Source organism: Scleropages formosus, chromosome 6 (assembly GCF_900964775.1).
Source record: "Scleropages formosus chromosome 6, fSclFor1.1, whole genome shotgun sequence".
NCBI lineage: Eukaryota > Metazoa > Chordata > Actinopteri > Osteoglossiformes > Osteoglossidae > Scleropages > Scleropages formosus.
Window position 1 is genome coordinate 24,744,993 of NC_041811.1, and position 13,097 is coordinate 24,758,089.

Consider the following 13,097-nt stretch of genomic DNA (forward strand, 5'->3'; position numbering starts at 1 on the left):
GACGAACACACTTAGACCCTCCATTGTACGAACTGTTAATAATTATTGAATAGATCATCAATAAAAGTCTTCGTGATTTTTCATTCTACTGCTCACTGCAGCTGTCACACCAATACATGATTCTACTAAGACCAGGTCCTACCTGTATCATCATGCAACCTAAGGCAAGAATAAGAAAATAACGTGACACTTGAAAATCGAGTATCTGGTTACTTCTCTACAATTCTAAGTGCAGATCAATAAAAAACATCATGTGATGTGGGTTACTCTCACTTTGTTTTACAAAATCATCATCATGGTCCATGGACTCTTGACTCAAGTGCTTGGAAGAGCGGTAAAAATCTGAAAATGTGATGAAAACGTATTGCAAATAATAAAAAATAAAAGGAAATCGAATACTGAAACCGGCAGATATTTCAAATAAAGACATGTAAATAATCGCGTTTGCCCGAGGTGGGGAACTACTAACTAGCCTGTTGCCGACGCAACCCACCTTCCACCGATTTTCAAGTAACTCCAGTCACGTGACTAGCGCTGCCCCCCACGTGACTAGCGCTGCCCCCACGTGACCACGTGAGTCAGCGGTGGAGTCGGCGGCGTGAGCGTGGAAGTTGTCATCTTGGGGGGACGGCCTGTGATGTTTTGAGCTCTGACTTGTGCAGTGTTGAGTGTTAGCTCGCTGGCTAGCACCGCTTTTTTTTTTTTCTTTTTTCCTTTCCTCCCCCCCCCTTTTTTTTTTCCCCCCCCTCCCCTTCTTCTTCCTCTGTTTGTTTACCCGTGATCGTGCGCTGGGGATCGCGGCGCGGTGATGGAGTGGTCAGGCGGTGGAGAGTCCATGGCGGAGGAGGAGAGCGGCGGTGTCCCCGCGAATCCCGCACAGAAGTGGACTCCCGTGTGTCCGCAGGTACAGTTCAGCGGCGCACACGACACACGACCTGCCGTCCAGTGCACGCGGACAACGAAGTGGTGCGCGTGTGCGCGCATCGAGGTGTCCGCTATGCTGCGTACCGTTTTCACGTCAGGACTTGCGCTGCTAAGTTAGCTGGATAGCGATAGGCATTTAAACAAAAATAAAACAATAAGCTAGAGGACTTCAAGCCTTGAGATAAAGCTGAATGGCAAATGGGACGATCCGATTCCTTTTTGTAGCAAGAAGTCAACTTTTGCCCTGTTAAAAGAGTGATTTCGGTTATGAGGCAAAATTCCCGGCCCCGGCGGGCGGTAGTCTAGACTCTCTACCGCCACACTTCTGCCCGTTTTTGGATGTCTTTTAAGTTTACACTGAAAAGTTAACTCTCAGACATGTTACTTTCGGCTTAAGTTGAGTGACTAAACAAGCCCTTTGAAAAAATGTACTTAAGTAGTCGAATATTTTTTCAGTTGCACCAGAGGAATGAATGGTCAAAACAAAAGTGCCAGCGTTTGCCCCACTGGGGGAAGCTCTATTTGTGTCTCTTTGCTCACTGTTAGGAGGAGACTGAGTTATTACTGGAGTTATTACTCATTATTTGTTATTTAGCTGCTGCTGTTGGAGCAGGGCTGTCAGAATAAGCGGGGTGTGGCGGGACAGGTCGAGTGTCCACATTATCTCTGTATGTGTTTTGACGTTGGCTTTCTAATAAGTTTAAGTTATGATGAATCACTGTTGTTCAATTCTGCAGCAAAAGTGTCATTGTGCAGCCAAGCATAAAGCCGGTAACATTTGATGTGAACAACTCATCATCGCTTGAAGTTCACAAGTCCAGGTTGGGTTAGTGAAAGTCCCTTTGGTGCATTAAAAGCCAATGAAAATGTGTGTTAACAGCGACTGGGTGACTTCACCGTCTTTAATGGGGTCATGCTCTCGGTGAACTTGGCCGTGATCGCCGCTTGAAATAGCCAGAGCTTCAGCTGCCGGATCAGCCTTCGTCCAGCGTCTCTCAGCAGTTTTCCTGCTTGGCGCGGAGAGCGGCATCGTCGCGCAGTTCGTGTGTCATACCGGTGTCCCTTTGTCCCGCAGCCAAGCGCGGAGAGCATGGCATCGCTGTGCCAGAGCCAGCAGCGGTGTGTGAAGGCCTCCATCGAGTCCAGCTGGTGCTTGGTGGAGGCGCAGGACCAGCTGTGCGGCCTCGAGCTCCACGGTTCCGAGTCGGCCGAGCAGGAGCGCGCCCGTGCCCTCGCCGGGTCCGACGAGCTCGTTCAGAGGGAGCGTGAGTGGCGCCAAAAGGAGAGCATGCTGGGGGGCAGCGACCTGAGCAGGAGCCCCTTGCTCAACGCAGACTGGAGCCACGATGTGTTCAATAAGGTAGGAGGAGCTGGTGGGGTGGGCTGCATCCCAGCTGTGCCCGTTTGTGCTGTTCTTAAGTTTCGGACCGTTAGTTTCCTTATTTCTTTCTTCAAGGTTACAGTCTTATAGTATGTTTCTTTAATATTGTATTCATTGTGTGCATGCGTTGATCACATGCCTCCTGTTGCCTGGCCATTTAAACTCAGGTAATTTTTCTTTAGAAGACTGTGCAGAATGCAAACTACTATCCACTCTCTATTTTTAAGAGTATTATTAATACTCAAAGTGGAAGTATGGAAGTGGAAAACGACAAGAGCAAAACGTTTGTTCAGATGTATGAGGAGCAGCTGAGACATTTCGGTAAGTTGTGATGTAAATTTACATTTATTTATTTAGCAGACACTTGTCTCCAAAGCAACTTCCAACGAACTCTATGTAGTGTTATCAGCCCACACACCTTATTCACCAAGGTGACTTACACTGCTAGATACACTACTTACACTGGGTCACTCATCCATACATCAGTGGAACACACTCCCTGCATCACTCACACACATTGGGTGAACCTGAACATCATGTCTTTGGACCGTGAGAGGAAACCAGAGCACCTGGAGGAAACCCACGCAGACACGGGGAGAACATGCAGGCTCCACACAGACTGAGCGGGGATTGAACCCATGTCCTCTCGCACCACCCAGGTGCTGTGAAGCAGCAGCGTTACTCGCTGTGCCACCGTGCCACCCTGACAAAAGACAAATTTTTAAATTTATAATGATTTTTTTTTTCCTGTTGCTGTGATTTATTTTACGTATTTAACATATTTAGATAACGTAGGAAGTAGTACACATACTGAACACAGTATTTTAAACAGTGAATTATGAACACAAATGTGTAATTACAGAACACATTCCATACTTATTCTTAACTCTTGGTCTCATTCTCACTGTTACTCATTCGGTCATCTTTCTACAGTCCCTTACTAAACTTGGGACTTTAAGGTACATTTGTGGTTTAATACACGGATTGATTCACTTTTTCCAGTGAAGCCTAATCCTTTTTCTCTAATCTTCTGTCACTGATTGTTTTAAGAGTTTTATGCATTTTATACAGCCAGTCAGTTATATCTGAGCTGTCGTGTTGTTGGCTGCATGTGTGCAGGCATGCTCGGGCGGTGGGATGACAGCCAGCGCTTCCTGTCCGAACGACCTCATCTCATCTGCGAGGAGACGGCCAACTACCTGATCCTGTGGTGCTTCCGACTACAGGCCGAGGAGGTCAGATCTAGGGACCACTCTGCTCTGCTGTTATTATTGTTCTTCCATTATTATTGTTCCTTTAGCTGGTGCTTTTTTCCAAAGCGACTCACAGCATTAGGTTTGTACACTAAGTTGCTTACAATTACTTATCTATTTATACAGCTGGGTTATTTTTACTGGATCGGTTCACGGTAAGTACCATGCTCAGGGATGCTACAGCTGGATTTGCACCTGCCTTTTTGATTGCAAGGTGACAGCTCTTACCACTACATTACCTGTCACCCAGTGGCATAAATGAGCCCGTCATTCTATTCCACACGCTATAACAGTCTCCTGTTCCATTCTGAGCCCTGCATGGTATCCCTGCTTAGTATGATTTGCATTTGTAGTAAAGCTGAACAAATGCACTCATCTGTCATTTCACATAGCACTGATTTATATCTGCTGGCCACAAATGCCTTTTGCACCCTTACTGTTTACTGTTGATTTTTGTCCATAATCCATCCATCCATCTTCCTCTGCTTTTATCCGGAGCCGGGTCGCGGGGGCAGCAGTCCGAGCAGAGTCCTCCAGACTTCCCTCTCCCCGCACACCTCCTCCAGTTCCTCTGGGGGAACCCCAAGGCGTTCCCAGGCCAGCCGGGAGACGTAGTCTCTCCAACGTGTCCTGGGTCTGCCCCAAGGCCTCCTCCCAGTGGGACAAGCCCGGAACACCTCCCCAGGGAGGTGTCCAGGAGGCATCCGGAACAGATGCCCGAGCCATCTCAACTGGCTCCTCTCGATGCGGAGGAGCAGCGGCTCTACTCCGAGCTCCTCCCGGGTGACTGAGCTCCTCACCCTACCCCTAAGGGTGCGCCCAGCCACTCTGCGGAGGAAACTCATTTCTGCCGCTTGTATCCGCGATCTCATTCTTTTGGTCATGATCCAGAGTTCATGACCATAGGTGAGGGTAGGAACGTAGATCGACCGGTAAATTGAGAGCTTCGCCTTACGACTCAGCTCCCTCTTCACCACAACAGACCGGTACAATGACCGCATTACTGCGGACGCCGCACCGATCCATCTGTCAACCTGCCGCTCCATTTTTCCCTCACTCGTGAACAAGACCCCGAGATACTTAAACTCCTCCACTTGAGGGAGCAACTCCCCCCTAACCCGGAGGGGTCAATCCACCTTTTTCCGACTGAGAACCATGGCCTCGGATTTGGAGGTGCTGATTCTCATCCCCGCCGCTTCGCACTCGGCTGCAAACCTCCCCAGTGCACGCTGCAAGTCTTGACTTGATGAAGCCAACAGGACCACATCGTCCGCAAAAAGCAGAGACGAGATCTCGCGGCCACCAAAACAGACACCCTCCGTTCCCTGACTGCACCTGGAAATTCTGTCCATGAAGAGAATGAACAGAATCGGTGACAAAGGGCAGCCCTGGCGGAGTCCAGCATGCACCGGGAACAGGTCTGACTTACTGTCGGCAATGCGAACCAAGCTCCTGCTCCGGTCATACAGGGAACGAACAGCCCGTAGCAACGAGCCCCAAACCCCATAATCCCGAAGTACCCCCTATAGGATGCCACGAGGGACACGGTCGAATGCCTTCTCCAGGTCCACAAAACACATATGGACTGGTTGGGCAAACTCCCACAAACCCTCCAGCACCCTAGTGAGGGTATAGAGCTGGTCCAGTGTTCCACGGCCAGGGCGAAAACCGCATTGCTCCTCCTGAATCCGAGGTTCGACTATCGGTCGGATTCTCCTTTCCAGTACCCTGGCATAGACTTTCCCAGGGAGGCTAAGGAGTGTGATCCCCCTGTAGTTGGAACACAATCTCCGGTCCCCCTTCTTAAAAAGAGGGACCACCACCCCAGTCTGCCAGTCCAGAGGCACTGTTCCCGAACTCCATGCAATACTGCAGAGGCGTGTCAGCCAAGACAGCCCCACAACATCCAGAGACTTGAGAAACTCGGGGCGGATCTCATCCACCCCCGGAGCCTTGCCACCGAGGAGTTTTTTGACTACCTCAGCAACTTCAGCCAGGGTAATGGACGAGTCCCCCTCCAAGTCCCCAGCCTCAGCTTCCTCTACGGAAGGCGTGTCGGAGGGATTGAGGAGATCCTCAAAGTACTCCTTCCACCGCCCGAGGACATCCTCAGCTGAGGTCAGCAGCGCACCACTTCCACTGTAAACAGTGTTCGTGGAACACCGCTTCCCCCCTCTGAGTCGCCGGACGGTTTGCGAGAATCTCTTTGAGGCCGACCGAAAGTCTTCCTCCATGGCCTCACCGAACTCCTCCCAAGCCCGAGTTTTTGCCGCGGCGACTGCCAGAGCCGCGCTCCGTTTGGCCCGTCGGTACCTGTCAGCTGCTTCAGGAGTCCCATGAGCCAGCCAGGCCTGATAGAACTCCTTCTTCAGCTTGACGGCATCCCTTACTTCTGGTGTCCACCACCGTGTTCGGGGATTGCCGCCGCGACAGGCGCCGGAGACCTTATGGCCGCAGCTCCAAACCGCCGCCCCGACAATGGAGGCGCGGAACATAGTCCATTCAGACTCAATGTCCCCCACCTCCCTCGGGACCTGGTTGAAGCTCTGTCGGAGGTGGGAGTTGAAGACCTCTCTGACAGGGGCCTCCGCCAAACGTTCCCAACAGACCCTCACTATGCGTTTGGGCCTGCCAGGTCTGTCCAGCTTTTTCCCCCGCCATCGAATCCAACTCACTACCAGGTGGTGATCAGTTGACAGCTCAGCCCCTCTCTTCACCCGAATGTCCAAGACATATGGCCGAAGGTCAGAAGAAACGACTACAAAGTCGATCATCGACCTCCGACCTAGGGTGTCCTGGTGCCAAGTGCACTGATGGACACCCTTATGCATGAACGTGGTGTTCGTTATGGATAAACCGCGACTAGCACAGAAATCCAATAACTCACCGCTCGGGTTCAGATCAGGGAGGCCGTTCCTCCCAATCACGCCCCTCCAGGTATCACTGTCGCTGCCCACGTGGGCGTTAAAGTCCCCCAGTAGAACGACAGAGTCCCTAGTGGGAGCGCTTGTCCATAATCTGTAAATTTTAAATTATGCAGAGACATTTGAAAAACTGGGCTTCGTTCAACACCTGCGACTACAGATTAAAACAGTGTGTGCATTTTACCACTGTTATTTTAGTGCAAAGCACTGTTTCTGTTGCGTGCATTTGTATACTGGTGGAAAATGTCGGTGATGGATGTTTTCAGGTTTCATTTGTTTTAGGAGAGATTAAACATCCATCTACTTTCTGTAATATTTACTTTAAGCAGAGTTCTTGTGAAGGATTAAACACTTTAAAAAAAAAAAAAATTCTAATTAATTTACAAATTATTTTGGTCAGTTTTTCGTATCTCCTTAAGTTTGGTGCCAGTCCAAAGTTTATTTCATTTCTATTCCAGATGTGTGAAACTGCATTCTTGAATGTGTAGAAATTGATGCAGCAGAGATATCTTATGATGTTTAGTCTCAGCAGGCCTGACTTTTCCCCCCTTGGTTGAGCATCATAGTGGCCCTTAGGCCTTTTCTGTGCATAACAATTGTGAGTGCTGCTTGATGACATGACCACCTTTGCTTTGTCTCCTAGAAAGAGGCTTTGATGGAGCAAATCGCACACCAGGCTGTCGTCATGCAGTTCATTCTGGAGATGGCCAGCAACTCCAAGCAGGACCCACGTGGTGTCTTCCGGCAATTCTTCCAGAAGGCCAAAGTAAGGACAGTTTAGAGTCTACTGACTATTCAAGATGTCATTGCAGTAGACTGCAGTATTCGCATAACATTCATATAGTGTACAGTCACACAGATATTGTACTCAGAGACATGGTATTAGGAAGTTATGTCAAGAAATGTCATGTTGCTGTTCAGCACTTCTAAACGTAAATATTCATCAGGTTTTTCCGCATGATCTGGTTTAAGGTGTTAAAAGCATAGTTGAAAATTATGCACTTTATCAATACAAATGTAATGGTGTTTCTGCTCAACGTACTGTTCCATTTGTGGATATGATACCTTTTATATTTTAAAAACGCCAAAAAACTGGGTAGTGTGCATGTTATTGTCTAAGCCAGCAAAGCGGCAGAGCTGTCTGGGTCTGAAGAAGTTGACTAGTGGCAGAATATGGTTGGTACCATGGCCCCACAGACTTTGTACCGCAGCCTTCCAGGTTCCTCTTTGTCCTAAGGGTAGTGCAAGATGCATCATTCACTTTTTTTGCTGGCATGGTGCAGTTTGATCTCTGGCATTTGCTTTGACAAAAACCAGGGAACACTGTACCTGTTGCTAAATGAATAACTAAACACAGGTACTTTTTAAAGATAAAAATTTGAATAACATTTAAGTCACAAACCACCTTACTTATGAGAAAAGTTGCATGTAAAGTTAAGATATCTACCACCAGGACTGATTTCTAGTATGTAAATCTTGTTTGAACATTATGATTGATTGAATGTTCACCATTACATTAATTGAACATTGATTGATTGATTAACATTAATTGAATGTTAACCGTAAGATTAATTGAACGTTATGGCAGCCAGTGGGAAGTGCTGCTTTTTCAAGGCGCCTGGGTGGTGTGAGCGGATGTGAGATCGATTCCCACTCAGTCTGTTTGGAGTCTGCATGTTTTCCTCGTGTCTGCATGGGCTTTCTCTGGGTGCTCTGGTTTCTTCCCACAGTCCAAAGACATGGTGTTCAGGTTCACCCATAGTGTGTGAGTGACAGATAGAGTGTGTGTTCCACTGATGTATGGATAAGTGACCCAGTGTAAGTAGTGTATCTAGCAGTGTAAGTCACCTTGGGGAATAAGGTGTGTGGGCTGATAACACTACACACAATTCATTGGAAGTCGCTTTGGTGAAAAGCGTCTGCTAAATGAGTAAGGTAAAGTAACAAATATAACATCATGATGATGTTTGACCACTAGGGAGGGATGTTGTACCATACAGCAATCATTGGTAACCCATTTTTCTTCCATTTTCTACTTTTCCACAAAAAGATAAATGTTTGATCTCTGTTGATTTTTGCACTATTTCAATCATAAACATTTACACACACTAGAGGAACAGCTTGAAAAGTGAATTTCATTCCGAGAGGTTGTTTGGCCACAGTGATCTCGCTGTGTTAACAGTAATCACTGTTGTCTGTACCACAGACAGGTCAGGAGGGCTATTTGGATGTGTTCCGCACTGAACTGAATGCCTTCAAGCAGCGAGTTAAGGAGTACACGCTTAAAAGCAAAGGGGAGGCTCAAAAGGACATGGAGCCCCAGACAACTGCCAGCCGCTGCTGTTTGGACCGTAAAGAGGTTCTGGAATCTCTGCCCCCAGTATGTCATCTGCTCAACATATTTCATTCGCTTGCATGTCTAACTACCATTCATATTGTTAGTATGGATTTTTGTTTAATTTAGTCCTTTTAGGGAAAAAGTTTGGGGGGGGGTAAAAAGGATGTTTTGAAATCCTGGAACCTTACAACTATTTGCATGTGATCTCACCAGTTGTCTTTAAATGTACCAGTAAATCTAATTATTTGTACGTTATTACTTTCCCTCACACATAAACAGTGCATGCTTAAACATAAGCCAGAAAACCAGAAAAATCTTTTTTTTTTTTTTTTTTCCCCTTATTTACCAGAACTGCGGTTTTCAGACTTTTTTTTCTGTTTGGATTCACTGATCTTTCCAGCTAAGTTTAGATTTTATTCTAACTCTGAAAAGATGTTGAAAATCAGGTGTATGTGTGAGAAAAGGGATACATCTACGTACAATTAATGATTTTTGGACTGCTGATATGTGAGGAAGGCGATGAGGGGGAAAAAGCTGAACAAGTCTTTTAAGTTTTTAAAGATACTACACTACAACTACACCCTGGATGGCATGCCTGTCCACGGCAAGGCAGTTGTACACACTCGAAAGGGCCTTTTAAAGCCACAAAAAGACATTTTAAACTTGCAAAAGTTAAATAAAGTGGCTAGCTTTAAGAAATATTCAAGAGACTATGAAATTAGAAGATTCTATGGAAGAAAAAACACAGGAACTGCTGCTTTTTTCCCCCCCCTTCTTCTCTCCCCCCCTTTCTCCTTCAGGACCTGAAGGCAGGCTTCCAGCAGCAGGACATGCAGATTCTACAGAATGTTCTCAGCAACATGAATCCACAGGTACATCCAAAGATTCCCTCTGTTTCATTTGGGTTAGGCAGCTCTGCTGTATTGCTCATTTTTTCATGGTTTTTATTCCACCACAAATAGCATAATGTATGTTGTTCATAGTTTTGCTTTAACTAGCAGTAATTGGTGTAAACATTCTTAGTGTTACAGAGGCATGATACTTGTCTATAATATTTTTGTCAGAAAACAAAGTAGACTTTGGTCTGTCTTCTTGAGGTCATTCATGTGACAGACCCCTGACACCTTTGTCTCCTTGTCATAGGACCCCTTAGGGCACTGATCAGGAGATAGCCCTTTTGACCCTCCTGAGTTCACGCTCCTTTGTGTTTACTACCAAGCTGAAGTCTCCAGTAGTCAGTAGCCCTTTGGTGTGAACTGCCTTAAAATAGGATGTCTTATCTTCTGAGCTCCAGTTTTCCATAGCATAAATGCAGCTTGCAAAGCACTTCTGTTAATTCCACCAATCCAAACACCACTTTTAAAATGTACATTACAATATAACTGTTAAGAATGATGACAGCTTTGCCAGTTTGTTGGTTTCGGTCATCATTAAATTGATTTGATTGTACTGAAATAGCATGGGTAGCTTTTGGCTTGTTTGTCAGGGATTATTTATGAAACAACACATTTTATAGAATAGAACATCTGATGCTCAAGAGACTGCTTTCCAAGAATCATCTGGAGAAACCCCAGTCATGCTGTATTTCTTTTGCTTCAGTTTTACCCTAAACACTCAACTAGTCGAGATAGAGTAGCGAAATTAGTTCTTCTGGTGGTGGAACACAGCAAATACCTTGGCATTATTTTGTTTACATGTGTAAAATCAGTAACTATCAGTATTAACTAGGATGGTGGATCATACCTTTTCCCTAGCAAGTGTCTTCATTTCTAACCTGGAAAAATACTGTTGTAACATCTTCAGATGTTGCCTTTTTCTGTGTATTTGTTTTTTAATCATTGTATAAGCCTGAGAGGTTGCTGAATGATTATCTATATAGTAATATGGCAGTTTTTGTCAAAATACTGAAGTTTTTTTGTGAATTAAAAACTGTATTGTTTTGGGGATGTCCTTGTGTGTCTTTCCATGTACTTTTGCTTTCTTTGCACAAATTCCTATCTTTAAACAAACACAGATCGCTTGAGCCTGCTTTGTGCAGCAGTGTAGGTGATACGTGTTTACACGCTGATAAGGGTAACAGTGCTTCAAAATGGCTCAAGTGGGAGGCGACTTACTTGGCCCGGCCTGCTTTGACAGGTGGCAGAGTACCATGTGAAGCGATGCCTGGAAGCTGGACTGTGGAACAGCACGACAAAGTGGACGAAAGAGGAAGCCCCGGGAACAGATGAGTCCAAGAGAATGGAGACCTCATAGGTCAAGGCTGCAATAGTCCACTTCAGATGGGGAGAAAATGAGCAAAAAAGGGCTGAGACCCAAACAGAGACTATTTTTATATGCAGAGTCTGTGTCTGAATGTGTGCTGCACTTTATTTTGGCTCCGAAAACTATTTAAAAAGACTTGTATTTCAGAGCACTGTTTTGTTTGTATTGTTTTGGAATACTTTGGTTCTGTTTGTGCAGAGTTGAGATGGTTTGAATGGGGGGTGTTAAGGGATTTTCCTGTAAGAAGCATCTTCTTTAGCATTTGGGCTTGTGATGGGGAGACTGGTTCATTTTTCAATTGCCTGAGCCTTAGATGTCGAGAAGCTTAGCATAGTGTAGAAGCAATATGGTTTTTTTTTTTTTTTTTTCCTTTGAGGAGAGGTACTTAATTAGTGATTCATCTCTTCAGGTTGTTCCTTTTAGTGTGAAAGTGACCTGTACCAGGTGTCCAAGACCTTCCCTGTGCAAACATATACAAGAGGGCAGGCTTCCGTTCCACCTAAGAAAGACGACAGAAGCAGTTACTTCCGTCTGGATATCGTCAACCATGTAACCAAATGATTTGTATTCATTGGTCCAAAGCAAATATTTTCTATGAAGTGCTAACAGCATTTAGAGGTATTTGGTGTTATGCGTTGCTACCAAGGTTTACTTAAAACCTATGCAAAATGCTGAATGTGAGACAACTTGTATGCTAAAGGTTTTGGCTGCTGTACTCCTTGTGGTTTCCAGTCCTACTTAATGAGGTAGTAGAGCTTGTGATCGGGGTAAAAATGCAGACAGCAGATGCAGTGTAAGGCAGTTGCTAAATGAACTGTGTACTGAAACAAACCGCATGCTTATAAACTAATAAAATTAAGTTTTTAAGAAAGTATTGACTTTTTTTTCCACAATGTCTTGTAAGTAGAACCTTGAAAAATAGTACATTTTTCTCCATTTTCTTTAACTCCTCCAATGCTGGGTTGTGGAGCTCTAAAACCTGTGCTGGAAATATGGTGCGCAGTAGGGTACACCCTGGATGGCATGCCTGTCCACGGCAGGGCAGTTGTACACACTTGAAAGGGCCATTTAAAGTCACAAAAAGACATATTGAACTTGCAGAATTTAAATAAAGTGGCTACCTTCAGGAAATATTCAAGAGACTATGCAATTAGAAGATTCTATGGAAGAAGAATCATAGTTGTTTGCTGAGCAACAGTTCAAGGAGTGGACAGTCACAACATAAGAATTTGGAATGTAGATACCATGAATTGTTCCACAAATTCTTTCCAAACTCAGTTCTTTGGTTTTTTGGTGATTCCAATGCAAATAAACTGTTTCAGAAAGTTCACACTGCAGTAAAATTTAAAAATTACTTTAACAATATGTATGTTTAAAAAATGTGTGCGATGAGATTCTGCAACGGTCAATATTGAGGGCAGTTATGGGCAATAAAGATGGAGAATGACCAATACAGAATGAATTCTTTTTAATGCTTCTTTATTTCACAATTTAAAACCCATAGTTATGTTCTAACAAAGAAAAAGTAATTTCAAATGCTACACTGCATATAACACAGGGACCTTTGGAAGTTTCCTTTTTTACAGTGGTAGGCAGCAGTCAACAGTAAGCGTGGTAAATATACCAAACTAAACAATAACAGCAACTTGAAGGCCTTATAAACCATTGTAGGAAAACAACACAGCAAGTCACATCACCATTAAGTTTTGCACACCTATCAGGATTTTGTTGCCAAACTCATCTGAAATCGTAGCTCGTATCAATGCATGCTGAAAGGGCAAATGGAACTAAGTTTGAGGGACCCCAAAAATTCCCAGTTATAGGATTTTTGTATTGGAACACAGAATATTTAATTTAAATCAACAATTTTACTGCCTTGGACAAAAAAGGACACAGCACATTTTCCAAATGATATTTATTGTAAAAAGCTATGTAAATTATCCTGTGAAGATATTGTATTTATATTGAAAATGACTAGCAAAAAGATTTACTAGAAAAAAATGCATTTTCCTCTT

The 13,097-nt window shown here is 44.8% G+C and overlaps 1 protein-coding gene across 3 annotated transcripts; it reads left to right on the forward strand.

Moving 5' to 3' along the window:
* Positions 1-587: 587 nt before the first annotated feature.
* Positions 588-11,935, forward strand: cdc37l1 (cell division cycle 37-like 1). Of its 3 annotated transcripts, none has more exons than XM_018748839.2 (8): positions 588-904; positions 2,000-2,284; positions 2,488-2,626; positions 3,425-3,540; positions 7,126-7,248; positions 8,689-8,862; positions 9,621-9,692; positions 10,957-11,935. In XM_018748839.2, the coding sequence occupies exons 1-8, from the start codon at positions 809-811 to the stop codon at positions 11,071-11,073; spliced, it is 1,122 nt and encodes a 373-aa protein (XP_018604355.1). In that variant the 5' UTR covers positions 588-808; the 3' UTR covers positions 11,074-11,935. The 3 variants fall into 3 exon arrangements, with proteins under 3 accessions (XP_018604355.1, XP_018604365.1, XP_018604374.1); XM_018748849.2 differs by having other exon boundaries at positions 2,533-2,626; XM_018748858.2 differs by having other exon boundaries at positions 9,964-11,034.
* Positions 11,936-13,097: the final 1,162 nt, after the last annotated feature.

Bases quoted from the DNA above. Each gene is read 5' to 3' on its own strand.
- cdc37l1 (XM_018748839.2), top strand. From the start codon at position 809: ATGGAGTGGTCAGGCGGTGGAGAGTCCATGGCGGAGGAGGAGAGCGGC. The intron at 2,285-2,487 runs GTAGGAGGAGCT...ATTTTTCTTTAG, and splicing joins GCCACGATGTGTTCAATAAG to AAGACTGTGCAGAATGCAAA. The intron at 7,249-8,688 runs GTAAGGACAGTT...TCTGTACCACAG, and splicing joins AATTCTTCCAGAAGGCCAAA to ACAGGTCAGGAGGGCTATTT.